An 11,765-nucleotide genomic window follows, 5' to 3' on the forward strand; every position below is an offset into this window, starting at 1 on the left:
AACATCACGAGTTTATAAGTCAATTTTCTACTTAAATTAACATAATTGAAGGTTTGGACTCTTTTTATTAATGTTTTTGATCTGAACTTATAAATTGAACATACTAGGGTCTTTTTTGGGTGAATAGAGGATATAGATAGGTGGATAAATAGCTTAATATTAGGGTTAGCTATATATTACTCGTCCTCCGTCCATATTATAGTATGTACTACTAGTATATAATACTTCGTAATACGTAGGAATGTAGCTTACATAAGTCAATTTTGAGGATGAATTCTTGATTTGTACTACTAAGTTTCTGATTGGAGGAAGCATTGCTTCTAGATAATTTAGAGTTTGACGAAACATAATATTTACGCTCAAGTTTCTAAGCCTGTTTTATGGGTCAAACCTATTGAATATTGATTATTTTATTTTCTTCATTGAATGTGAATTGGCTTAAAATAAGAGATTGTGCATGTGTGTAACTGTGTAAGGAAATATCATCATTGCTTTAAACTATATTTTTATACATGTTATCGTTGGTACGTCATAGAGAGTAAAGGAAGGACGACAAAGAGATAATCTAGAAAATTTATCTCCAATCATGGCCGAAAGTCCAAACCCGTGAAAATTAAATTGAATTTACGTGGCGAAATTTTAGTATATCAACGAGTGCAATATAATTGACTATTTGACGATAGATTTCTATTATATATTTGTAGTGAGTACAAATAAATATTCATTTCATATAGATAGTATATATGTGGGTAGATTATTACTTAGTGATTTCCTCCGTGTTTGTGTTTATCTCCATGTCACTTCCGTTCATTGTTTAATTAATCACATGTTTAACATTGTTGCAAACTTAAAACTTACAAACATACAATGGTATATTGGTATGCCACTAGTAATGGGATAATATAAGTGAAATGGAGTCATATCAATAGGTCATATCCTAGACTTGTTTCATCAAAAAGGATAAATATAAGATGTACAGTTATTGATATGGTTATAAAAGCTAGTTCGAAGGCAAAGACGACATACCCGTGCTAAAAATGAGGAAGAAGCTAAGTGAGAATGTATAATCCCACCAAAAAATGTCTGTAAGCGCAAAAACATCATCACAACATTAGAAGAAGGGAAGCAAGTAAATGGTACTCTACCAAACTTAGAATAAGGCCTGCCGATATCATCTTTCGTTTAGTGGAAGGTACAAAAGCTACCAGTGTTGTTCTTGCTTCATCAACTGTTTTTTTTCAAGTGGAGTTGTTGCTTAATTTTTGTCTACCAAAATACCGTTTTTTGCTTTGTAAATTACAGTGATTTTTGAGTGACAAGGGGTGCTGGACAATTGGTATACATTATATATCCGTCTTTATATTTATTTGGCACTTTGTTTTTAAAAAAGTTCTTTATATATGCCTCATTTGGTTGTATTGGAAGTTTAGCTCTCTTAATAATTTACAAATTACAATTTATTTTTTTATTTTTTATTTTTTTATTTTTTTTTATTTTTTTGTTGATTAAGGAAATTACAATTCCTAAGAAGTTTGAATTAATTAGGGAAGGTGGGCAAACTTTTTTTTTTTTGAAAGAAAGATAGAGCATATATTAATTACGAAGAGAGGTCCAATTCCGCCAAAGTAATGATGCTTTGAGGAAAGGAACTAAGACGAACAAACTCCATACTGTCACCCGTATCACCCCTTGCTACCAAGTGGGCAACGATATTACAACTTCACTTCGCATGAGAAAACAAACAGACATTAAACCAAGCTCTATCTAAACTAATATCATCATAAACGACATGAATTGGAGAAAAGCCCGTAGCACTTGAAGTAATTGCCTTGATCACGTTTATTGCATCAGATTCCACCCACACATTTCTGTACCCAAACCTCCGAGCAAGGGTAAGAGCGTACCTCACAGCCTGAGCTTCAATGCATTCCGGGAAAGAGAGCTCAACTCTTTTTGTTGATGTCAAGAGAAGGCTACCATTCTCATCTCGAAATACGACTCCAAGACCAGCAGAGCCACTGGCAGGTACATGTGCGTCAATATTCACCTTGATGCTGCCTTGTGGAGGGCATAACCAGGTAATGCTTCTACTTACACTTGGTTGAGGCATAGGAAGGATCACTTTCTTAGCATACTCATCATAATCACTCACCAATTTGCAATACCCAGCAGCGAGTAGAACAAAATTAAGTGCATCATTCTCAAAGACGATCAAATTCCTGCATCTCCATGCTGCCCACATTAGTACTGCCATGCGGTTCAATACCTTCCCATCCACCTTGCCCTACAGCCAGCTCCAACGTGCAAAGAAAGACTCGGTTGGAGCATCCACGAGTTGATCAACCAAGCCACCGTGAGCCCATATATCAGACGCAACAGTGCAATGAAATAGGGAGTGGATAATTGTTTCCCTCTGATCACCACAGACTTAATTGGAAGGAGGCATCCTCGAGTACGTGACGCAGCACCAACCTGTCCTTGACTGCTAAATTACCCCTCACAGCACTCCACACAAAGTGCTTAAGCTTTGGCGGACCACTCAATTTCCACACTGAAGACCGTAACTCCTCTGCGTGGCTGCTCACATCAATATCATTACCCACGCTCCTTGCTAACCAATATGCTGTCTTGACCGAAAAAATCCCATTCTTTGTGTAGCTCCAGTACCTACAATCAGCCTTCATATGATGGGGTAATGGGGTAGACAAAACATCTGCTGCACTCTCCACATCCACCAGTTCACGCACCTTAGCTGCATCCCAACATAAAGCCCCCTCATGTATCACCCCAATAATTCTCTCTTTAAGCCTGTGAGTACCCGGAACAATATCCAAGAGAATTACTAACGTGCTACGGCCAAGTGTTTAAACGTTAAGGCTATATAAGAAATTAGCAGCGGAAAAACTAAATCAGTTATAAATAAGTTTCAAAACCAACAAACAAAACCAAATTAAGTCTTACAACTTGGAACCATTAAGGCCCTTATTCAAAACCCAAACTAGTGAAAGTAGTATAAAATGAAACCGAGTTTAAACAAATTCAAAAATAAGTAGCTAAATAAGTTGTGAAAAGTAACCAACACTCCACTCAAAATCCCACCATCTTGATGCAAGTTCTGAATATATAAAAACGTGTGGTTAATCTGCTCCCCAATGTTACAAGTGTAAAAATTGGATCATTACAGGGTCATTGAAGGCGAAGGTTGTGACCAAAGAAAGACACACAAAAGCACGCAATCAGCAAAGTTGAGTACATTCAAGCTACGAAATATAATAAGAAATCCCTAGCATGCTACTAACATTCAATCATCGCACACGATTAAATTATAGACTCAACACATGACTCGTTTGACAACTTCACTAAGACTTTATTAGTTAATAATAGTTAAATCATTTTATTTTATTCTTCGTATTAAGCAATAGACAAGGTTGTCCAACCCATGCTCCATTTGGAACATCAATAAAAGAAAAACCCCATGTCTCCTTTCGGAAACATAAATAAAACATCCAACGACCACGAGCGTGACTCCGTGACCGTAGCTAGTATGAGATCTCATCTAACTCCTAGTTTTTAAAAAGTATTTGAAATATGAGACTCGTAGATTAGATGGCCTCTAGAAAAGTGCACGACTAATACCCCGTGTACCCCAACCCCTGATTGTCAATACTCTAGATGTGCACAAATCCAGAGTTTTATTGCTCATCCGTCTTGCACTTTACGTGATTTACAAGTTTAGAATTGGTGATGACTCATATGCAAAACAATATAATCAATTAAATATCACATCATTCCAAGCAATCCAAATTTCCAATTCAGTTCTTGATTTATTAGTGGCAAACAATATTTAGCATTGAATCCTTTAACTACCTCGGTGTATAAACACCTTAAGTGCATAGGGCACTTCAAATCCTGAACCTCGTCTTAAAAGACTTTAATAAACTCCCTCTACTCAAATCATAATTAATTCATTAAAGAGTATTAAAATTAACCTCATGGAATTATTATCAAAATTAATTCCACTTATAGACAACCAAGAATCCATAACCTTTAATTAATCATAACATATCCAATTGATAAGACAATCACTTATACATCACCCACAACCGTAGTCATATACTTATATCTCAAACATGCCTCATACATAATATATGGAAATCACAATGTATAACCAAACAATTTAGCCCAGTCATCTCTATACATGATACTAGGTTCTAGATACATCCCTAAACATGCATCTAAAGGCAAGGTTTTGTAACTCGTACGTACCTTGAGTAAACAAATTAGTATGCCACTTTACATACTAGAAATCACCTTCTATTAAGTCCACTCCTAAACCAAACAATAAGATTTCAATCAATACCCAAACAACCAAATTTACAACAATATAATTTGATTTAAAACTCATTAAAACTTCCTTAAAAACATGTTTTTATGCTCAATTAATCAATAGAAATTCAATAGGAACAAAAGCCCTAATTTAATTGATCATAAGAACCCTAAAATCCCAATTTTAATAAATTAGAACCCTAGGTTTTAGAATTCACAAATTCTGAAAATTATAACACAAGTATAAATCTGAAATTATAAGTTTAAACCATCAAAATCATGAATTGATACTAAATAAACTAATTTCACACAATAAAATAAAAACCCAAAACAATTACATCAAGTATTAAGCAAAAGAAACAAAGGAGGAAGAAAAAGGGGAGCCAGGGCTAGGCCATAGCTAGTCGGAGGTGGTGCGCCGACGGACTGGTGGCCAACGTCAACTCCGGCAGCCCGTGGTGGCAGCAGCAACAACAATGGTGGGCAGCAAGGTGAGTTCTCACGTGAAGTAGAAAGAAAGAAAGAGAAAAAAGGGAGCCACGGCTGGGCCATAGCTGGTCGGCGGTGGTGCGCCGACGAACTGGTGGCCAGCGTCAACTCCGGCTGCTATGGTGGCAGCAGCAGCAAAAACAATGGTGGGAATCAAGGTGAGTTCTCACGTGAAGTAGAAAGAAAGAAAGAGAAAAAGCAGAGCCACGGCTGGGCCATAGCTGGTCGGTGGTGGTGCGCCGACGGACTGGTTGCCGGCGTCAACTCCGACAGCCCGTGGTGGCAGCAGCAGCAACAATGGTGGGCAGCAAGGTGAGTTCTCACGTGAAGTAGAAAGAAATAAAGGAAAAAAATAAAGAAAGAAAAAGGAAAAAGGAAAAAGAAAAGAAAAGAAAAATAAAGGAAAAAATAAAGAGAAAAGAAAATAAGACTAACCTTTTTGTGTGGGAAAAATTTTGGGGATGTATGTGGTATTTATAGGAGAGGGAGTTGTAGGGTAAGTAGGAATATTGGGCCTCATAAAATTAATTGGCCAATTAAGTGAAAAACAATGAATAGGCTTTGTTTGTTTGGACATTAATTGTAGAATGAAAGTGCATAAAATAATTTGTACCAAAATAATTTTCGAACCAAATTAATAATTTGAAACTTTTGAAATTAAATTCCGGAAAAATACAAATAAATATTATAAATTAATAAAATAAATTTTCATTTATAAAATATTTAAAAATACGGGGGATTACACCTCAACCATTAGTTCCCTGACCATCATGCCTTCATCAACCCCAGCAGGTCGTGGTAACACAAAAGGTCGACCCTCCTTGATTAACCATGCATCAGACCAAGCTCTAATATTTCTTCCGTCACCCACCCTCCAAACCAAACCATCCCTAAGGAGACCCTTAGCACCCCGAATACTTCTCCACGAGTAACTTGGGTCATGACCCCTCAAAGCATCCATCACCGAAGAATTCTTAAAATACCTAGCCTTAAGTATTTTAAAAATTAGAGAATTTTGATTCGAGTGTAACCTCCAAACTTGCTTTGCCAACAAAGCTTGATTGAAACATTTAAGGTCCCGAAATCCCAATCCCCTTTTTGCCTTCAGTAAGCATAACCTCTCCCATCTTTGCCAATGCATTTTCCTATGATCCACCATCGACCCCCACCAAAATCTACACAACAAATTATGAATTTCATCAATAAGGCCCTCTGGGATCTTGAACATACTCATAATGTAAGTCAGTATTGCTTGAGCCACCGCTTTAATCAACACCTCTTTACCCGGTTTTGACAATAATTTTTCCTTCCAATCGCTTAACTTCTTCCAAACCCTCTCTTTCAAGAAAGCAAAAATGGCCTTTTTGGACTTCCCTATGATCGTCGGTAACCCCAAGTACTTCTCATGTCTGTCAACTTCACGAACCCCTAGTGTATCAACAATATCTTGTCTTCTTTCGATGGTCACACACTTACTAAAAGAAACCTCTGTCTTGTCTAGATTGACTTTCTGGCCAGATGCTCTTTCATACACCCTGATAATATCAGCAATTTTCAAGCATTCCTATAGAGTAGCTCTAGCAAACAAAATATTGTCATCGGCAAAAAACAAGTGAGACACTCTAGGAGCAGCTTTACATATCCTCGCCCCTCTCAATTTCTTTTCAAGAGCAGCCTTTGAAAGTAGATAAGAAAAAGCATCCGCACATAAGAAAAATAAATAAGGTGAGATCGGATCCCCTTGCCGGTGTAGGGAATATTTCAAGCATTACCCCAAACTTGAACCCCACTGTGATCATACACTTAAGCATGGTGGCGTCCAAAGGGAAGGAAGCTAGAGCAAAAGAGTCGCCAACAAGTTTTTAGGAACTTGTAAACCGTTCACAAGGTGAAGATTACACCCCTTAACGATCCATGAGACCGTCAACTCCAAAAGGTCTTGAACCAAATAGGGTTCGGAGATGAAGGTACAAATCCAACCTAAAAGAGATTGAATTTGCCTAAATAGGCCTCTACTTCATTCTTCTCGTATTCATGTACGCTTTCTGACTAACATGCAAACAACAGATTAACCCTAAACCTGTTTATCTATGTTGGTTGAATTTAATGCACAAACAAAACTATTATTGGCGATCACTTGAATTATAATCATATTAGCCCTAAACAAGATTATTAATTATCTTATTAAGCGTGATTACAAGTACAAATTCCCTTTAAACCTGCATAAAAGGCGTGATCAAGCAATAACAATAATATATATCAAGCAACATAATAATCACGGTAATAACCATAACAATTATAATCATAATCATGTTAAAGCATAATATTAATAACAAGATCCTAGGCATGATACTAACAAGATTAATAACAAACCCTAGCATGTCACTAAACAATAAAGATCAAAGCTTTAAACCTAACATGGTACTAACATGATATTAGAAAAGAGAATAGGAAGCATCGCAGGAATCATAATTGATATAAGCAATCACCCTAAATATCATACTAAGGAAAACATCCTAACATGATACTAGGAATTAAACAAATTTAAACATGCTTTCTGCAAGAATAGAGCAATAAGACTACATACTTTGATGCCTCGTACCTCTTTCTAATAACAAAATACACGCGTTAGTAACTTTAAGGAAAATATAAAATCAAAAAATTAAATTAAATAATTGAAATAGAGATTTGGGACCAAACCCTCAGAAATTATAACCTTTCACGTCTAGGGCGAAGGCAACTTCGAACTCGGCTAGGTGTTTCTAGATCTCGTGTATGCGGAATTTTGTGAGAAGGAAGGTTTAGAAAAAGAGAGAGAGAAAGCTTCTAGCTTTAGAGAGAGAAAGATGATTGTTGTAGATTATTGATGATTGTAGATGACTAAAAACGGAGGTTCATGACCCTATTTATAAGAAAACAGTCTGGAAATAGGTAGAATTTGATAAGGAATAAAACTCTACGCTGTCGCTGCAAAACCGACCTTGTCGCTAGGCGACAGGGTCTGTCGCGTGGCGACACGCGACAGGCCTGTCGTCTGGCGACAGCCTGGAATTCTACGCGCTTTCAAACACGGAGTCCACATATGAGTCAAAATCGATTTGTAAAGTCCGTATGAAAACTGAAATCATATCTTTCATTAAATAATATTTTATTCCAAATAAAACTTTATCAAAATATAATTATTAATTCTAATTCTATTAGGATTAAAGAGAACCCTCTAGAGAATTCTAGAAGACTATAATTAATTCTAATAACATTAGGAATAATAATTAATATTGGGCCCTCCCCTAGATGATTGGGCCGCATGTAAAGATAAAACCGGGCCCATTTTAGTATTTTGGCCATAACTTCCTCATTATTCATCGGAATTGGGCTTATAATATATCGTTGGAAAGCTCTTTGCAAGACCCATCCAACTACACTATTATTGGACCCTTGTCTTGGACCAAACTAAACTGGATTGACTGTTTTCATAAAATAGAGTTGTTTTCGAAAACAGAAAGAAAGAATTTAATAAAAACCAACCGCAACACTTGACTTTTCACACTTTCACCTTATTCGATAATCATTCGACGCAAAAGGTATTCATCACTGGGTTTGGTCTTGCTATTAATATTATGCTTTATTTTTAACATGATTATTTTAATTGTTATTATTATGATTGTCATGATTATTTTAATTATGATTATTATTATGTTGCTTGATGCTTATTTATTTTATTGCTTGATCACGCCTTTTATGCATGTTTAAAGGGAATTCGTACTTGTAATCACGCTTAATAAGATAATTAACAATCTTGTTTAGGGTTAATTTGATTATAATTCAAGTGATCGCCAATAGTAGTTTTGCTTGTGCATTAAATTCAACCAACATAGATAAACAGGTTTAGGGTTAATCTATTGTTTGCATGTTAGTCAGAAAGCGCACATGAATATGAGAAGAATGAAGTAAAGGCCTATTTATAGGCCAGGTTCAATTTCTTTTAGGTTGGATTTGTACCTTCATCCCCGGACCCTATTTGGTTCAAGACCTTTTGGAGTTGACGATCTCCTGGATCGTTAAGGGGTGTAACCTTCACCTTGTGAACGGTTTACAAGTTCCTAAAACTTGTTGGCGACTCTTTTGCTCTAACTTCCTTCCCTTTGGACGCCACCATGCTTAAATGTATGATCACAATGGGGTTCAAGCTTGGGGTTAATGCTTGAAATATTCCCTACAACACTCCATAACCCGACGGATCCACAACTCCGAAAAACCCATCTTACACATAACCATCTTCAGAAAACTCCATTCCACTCTATCGTAAGCCTTGCTCATATCCAATTTTAGAGCCACAATTCCATCTCTCCCTTCACCTCCTCGCTTGATCGAATGGAAAATCTCAAAAGCAATCATGGCATTGTCAATTATCAGCCTCCTCGAGATAAAAGCACTTTGGTTCACAGATATAATATCATTAAGAAATGGCTTAAGCTTGTTAGCCAAAGTCTTTGATATTATTTTATATATCACATTACAACATCTTATTGGTCTAAATTCAGTCATATACTTCGGGTCATTACATTTAGGAATTAAAACAATGCAAGTCTTATTAATATCCGAAATATAAACTAAACCCTTCCACCAATTTTTCACCAAAGTAACAATATCGGGGCCTATAATATGCCAATTTTTTTGAAAAAATAGAGCATGCATACCATTCGTTCCTGGGGCTTTGTTAGGGTGCATTTGAAAAAGAGCATTTTTTATTTCCTCCGAACTTGGTACCAAGTCCATCACATTGTTCATTTCATCAGAGACAACCCGTTCCACACCCTCCAAAGCTGCTGCAAAGTCAGTAGGATTGTCCGTAGAAAAAAGTGACCCAAAGTACTCCGAGATAAAGCTTCTAATCTGCCCCTCATCAGTGCGCCAATCACCACTCGAATCGAACAAACCATCGATGCGGTTTTTCTTCTTCCTTTGACTTGCTTTCCTGTGAAAATAAGCCGTATTTTTATCCCTATCCCGCATTTCGTTTGCCCGAGACCTTGTATACCAGTATGACTCCTCCATCCTTCGAAGCTCATTAATTTCACCTGCCAATTTTTCACATTTATCCAGCATCATAGCGTAAATTTGAGCACCCTGAGCCTCTTGCAATTCGGCCTCACACTTGCTGATTTTTTTCTTTAACTCGCCAAAAGACTTTGCTTCCCATTTAGTTAGCTTCTCGGCACACAAAGCAATTCGCTGATGCGGTGTACACCCCTCCCCCTCCTTCCAAGCCTTCGAGACAGTCTCCGCACATTCCTCTTTTGATAGCCACATAGCCTCAAATCGGAATAATTTCCTCTTCCTCCCCCTCTCATAATAATTGATAGTATCAAGCAAAATGGGAGTATGATCCGAAGCTACTCTTGCCAAGTGTTGCACTGAGAAGTCCGGAAAAAGGCTACACCAACCATCATTACCCAAGAACCTATCCAATCGTTCTCTCACCACCGTGTCAACATACTTCCCACGTTGCCATGTGAAAATGCACCCCTTGTAGCCAAGATCTCGTAATTCACAATCATCAATTGCGTTACGAAAAGCATCCATCAAGCTCTCTCTGCGGATTGCACCCCCATCTTTTTCTGACATACTAACGATCTCATTAAAATCTCCGAATATAATATACGGGATATTACATGAATTTTTGAGGTTTCGCATTAAATCCCATGTCTTATGTTTATAATCCGCCTCTGGCCAACCATATATACCCATAGCACACCATAACGGGGTACCATCACTACTACACACATTGGCTGCAAAATGGTTTGTAGAGAAAGATAACATAGTAACATTCAACTCCCTCCACCAAAAGCACATACCACCCGAGCGACCCGTACTACTAAGACAAATCCCATTCTCAAAGCCACATTGTCTTTTAATTCTCTCCATAACACTACTACCTATTTTAGTCTCCATTAGAAAAACTACATCCGGCCTCTCTCTCCAACATAAGTCTTGGAGAGTCCTCTCCGTCCATGGGTTGCCAATCCCATAGACGTTCCAACTAAAGATTTTCATTTCTGTTCGAGGATTTGGTTATGACCAACACCCTCTACTTGGATAACTGTCCCCAGATTGAGCTAGAACATTAGTTTTCCTTTTCTTTTCGTCCACCATCATTGACTTTCCACTCACTTCATACTCCATTATAGATAAAGCTCTCTTTTTTTATCCCACTCCCCTGCCAACATACCACTTACCCCACTGCCCTCCCTCTTATACCCCTCCTCCATTCTTTCTATTCTTTTCCACCCTTTAGATACCCTCCCCTTTTCATTCACCCCCTCCTTCACCACCCTCACACCCTGACCCACACACCCCACGAGTTCCCCTCCCCCTAGAAACTCTTCACTCCCACCTTGTTCAGCGCTTCCCATAACCACTCCCTCCCCCTTTTTCTTCCCCCCACCTACTGCACTGTCTCCTATATTCTTCTCACCCCACTCCTGACCAACACCTCTATCAGCACCATTCACAATTTTTTGCGGTCGTAGGACCTCTTTGTTTTTCTGGGCATCAAAAACCAAAGCCAAGCTAGCCTCCCGCATCTTAGGTTGAGTAATAGGGCTGCCATCCTTTTGCTTAGAAAAAGTGAAGTTTACGTGCCACACCCACCGGACCAAGCCTCACCGTTTGCTTATCAGGTTCAATGCAACCACCCCTTCGAATCACATCCAACTTCTCCCCCCAAACTCTTTCCTTTTCTCTAGCAGCATAATTCTTCTCAGGTTGTTTAAGTGGAGATGCCCTCATCCAAGTGCCATACTGATACACCACATCTTTCGTAGACTCCCTCTCCAACTCCTTTGTTTCACATTCTTTATCTGTATGATCGATCTTTCCACGGTAAAAGCAAAGATCCCCAAGCCTTTCATATTTATCCACCCACTTTGACTTCAATCCTCCTGTAGCAA

At 37.9% G+C, this 11,765-nt stretch overlaps 1 protein-coding gene across 1 annotated transcript; it reads right to left on the bottom strand.

The window, feature by feature from the left end:
* Positions 1 to 1,720: 1,720 nt before the first annotated feature.
* On the bottom strand, positions 1,721 to 11,399 carry LOC145572782 (uncharacterized). The gene is made up of 6 exons (XM_081631749.1): positions 11,045 to 11,399; positions 9,088 to 10,604; positions 6,435 to 6,490; positions 5,559 to 6,350; positions 2,457 to 2,808; positions 1,721 to 2,284 (listed from the first exon to the last, which is right to left on the bottom strand). Exons 1-6 carry the CDS (start codon positions 11,397 to 11,399, stop codon positions 1,721 to 1,723), a joined length of 3,636 nt encoding a protein of 1,211 aa, XP_081487875.1.
* Positions 11,400 to 11,765: the final 366 nt, after the last annotated feature.

Source organism: Chenopodium album, chromosome 12 (genome assembly GCF_948465745.1).
Source record: "Chenopodium album chromosome 12, dcCheAlbu1.1, whole genome shotgun sequence".
Classification (NCBI taxonomy): domain Eukaryota; kingdom Viridiplantae; phylum Streptophyta; class Magnoliopsida; order Caryophyllales; family Amaranthaceae; genus Chenopodium; species Chenopodium album.

Excerpts from the sequence above, each read along its gene's own strand:
- LOC145572782 (XM_081631749.1), bottom strand. The coding sequence starts at position 11,399 with ATGCGGGAGGCTAGCTTGGCTTTGGTTTTTGATGCCCAGAAAAACAAA. Across the intron at positions 2,809-5,558 it reads AGGGAACTAATGGTTGAGGT|GCTTAAAGAGAGAATTATTG; the intron begins GTAATCCCCCGT and ends GGGTACTCACAG. Across the intron at positions 2,285-2,456 it reads ACAGGTTGGTGCTGCGTCAC|GGCAAGGTGGATGGGAAGGT; the intron begins GTACTCGAGGAT and ends AGCTGGCTGTAG.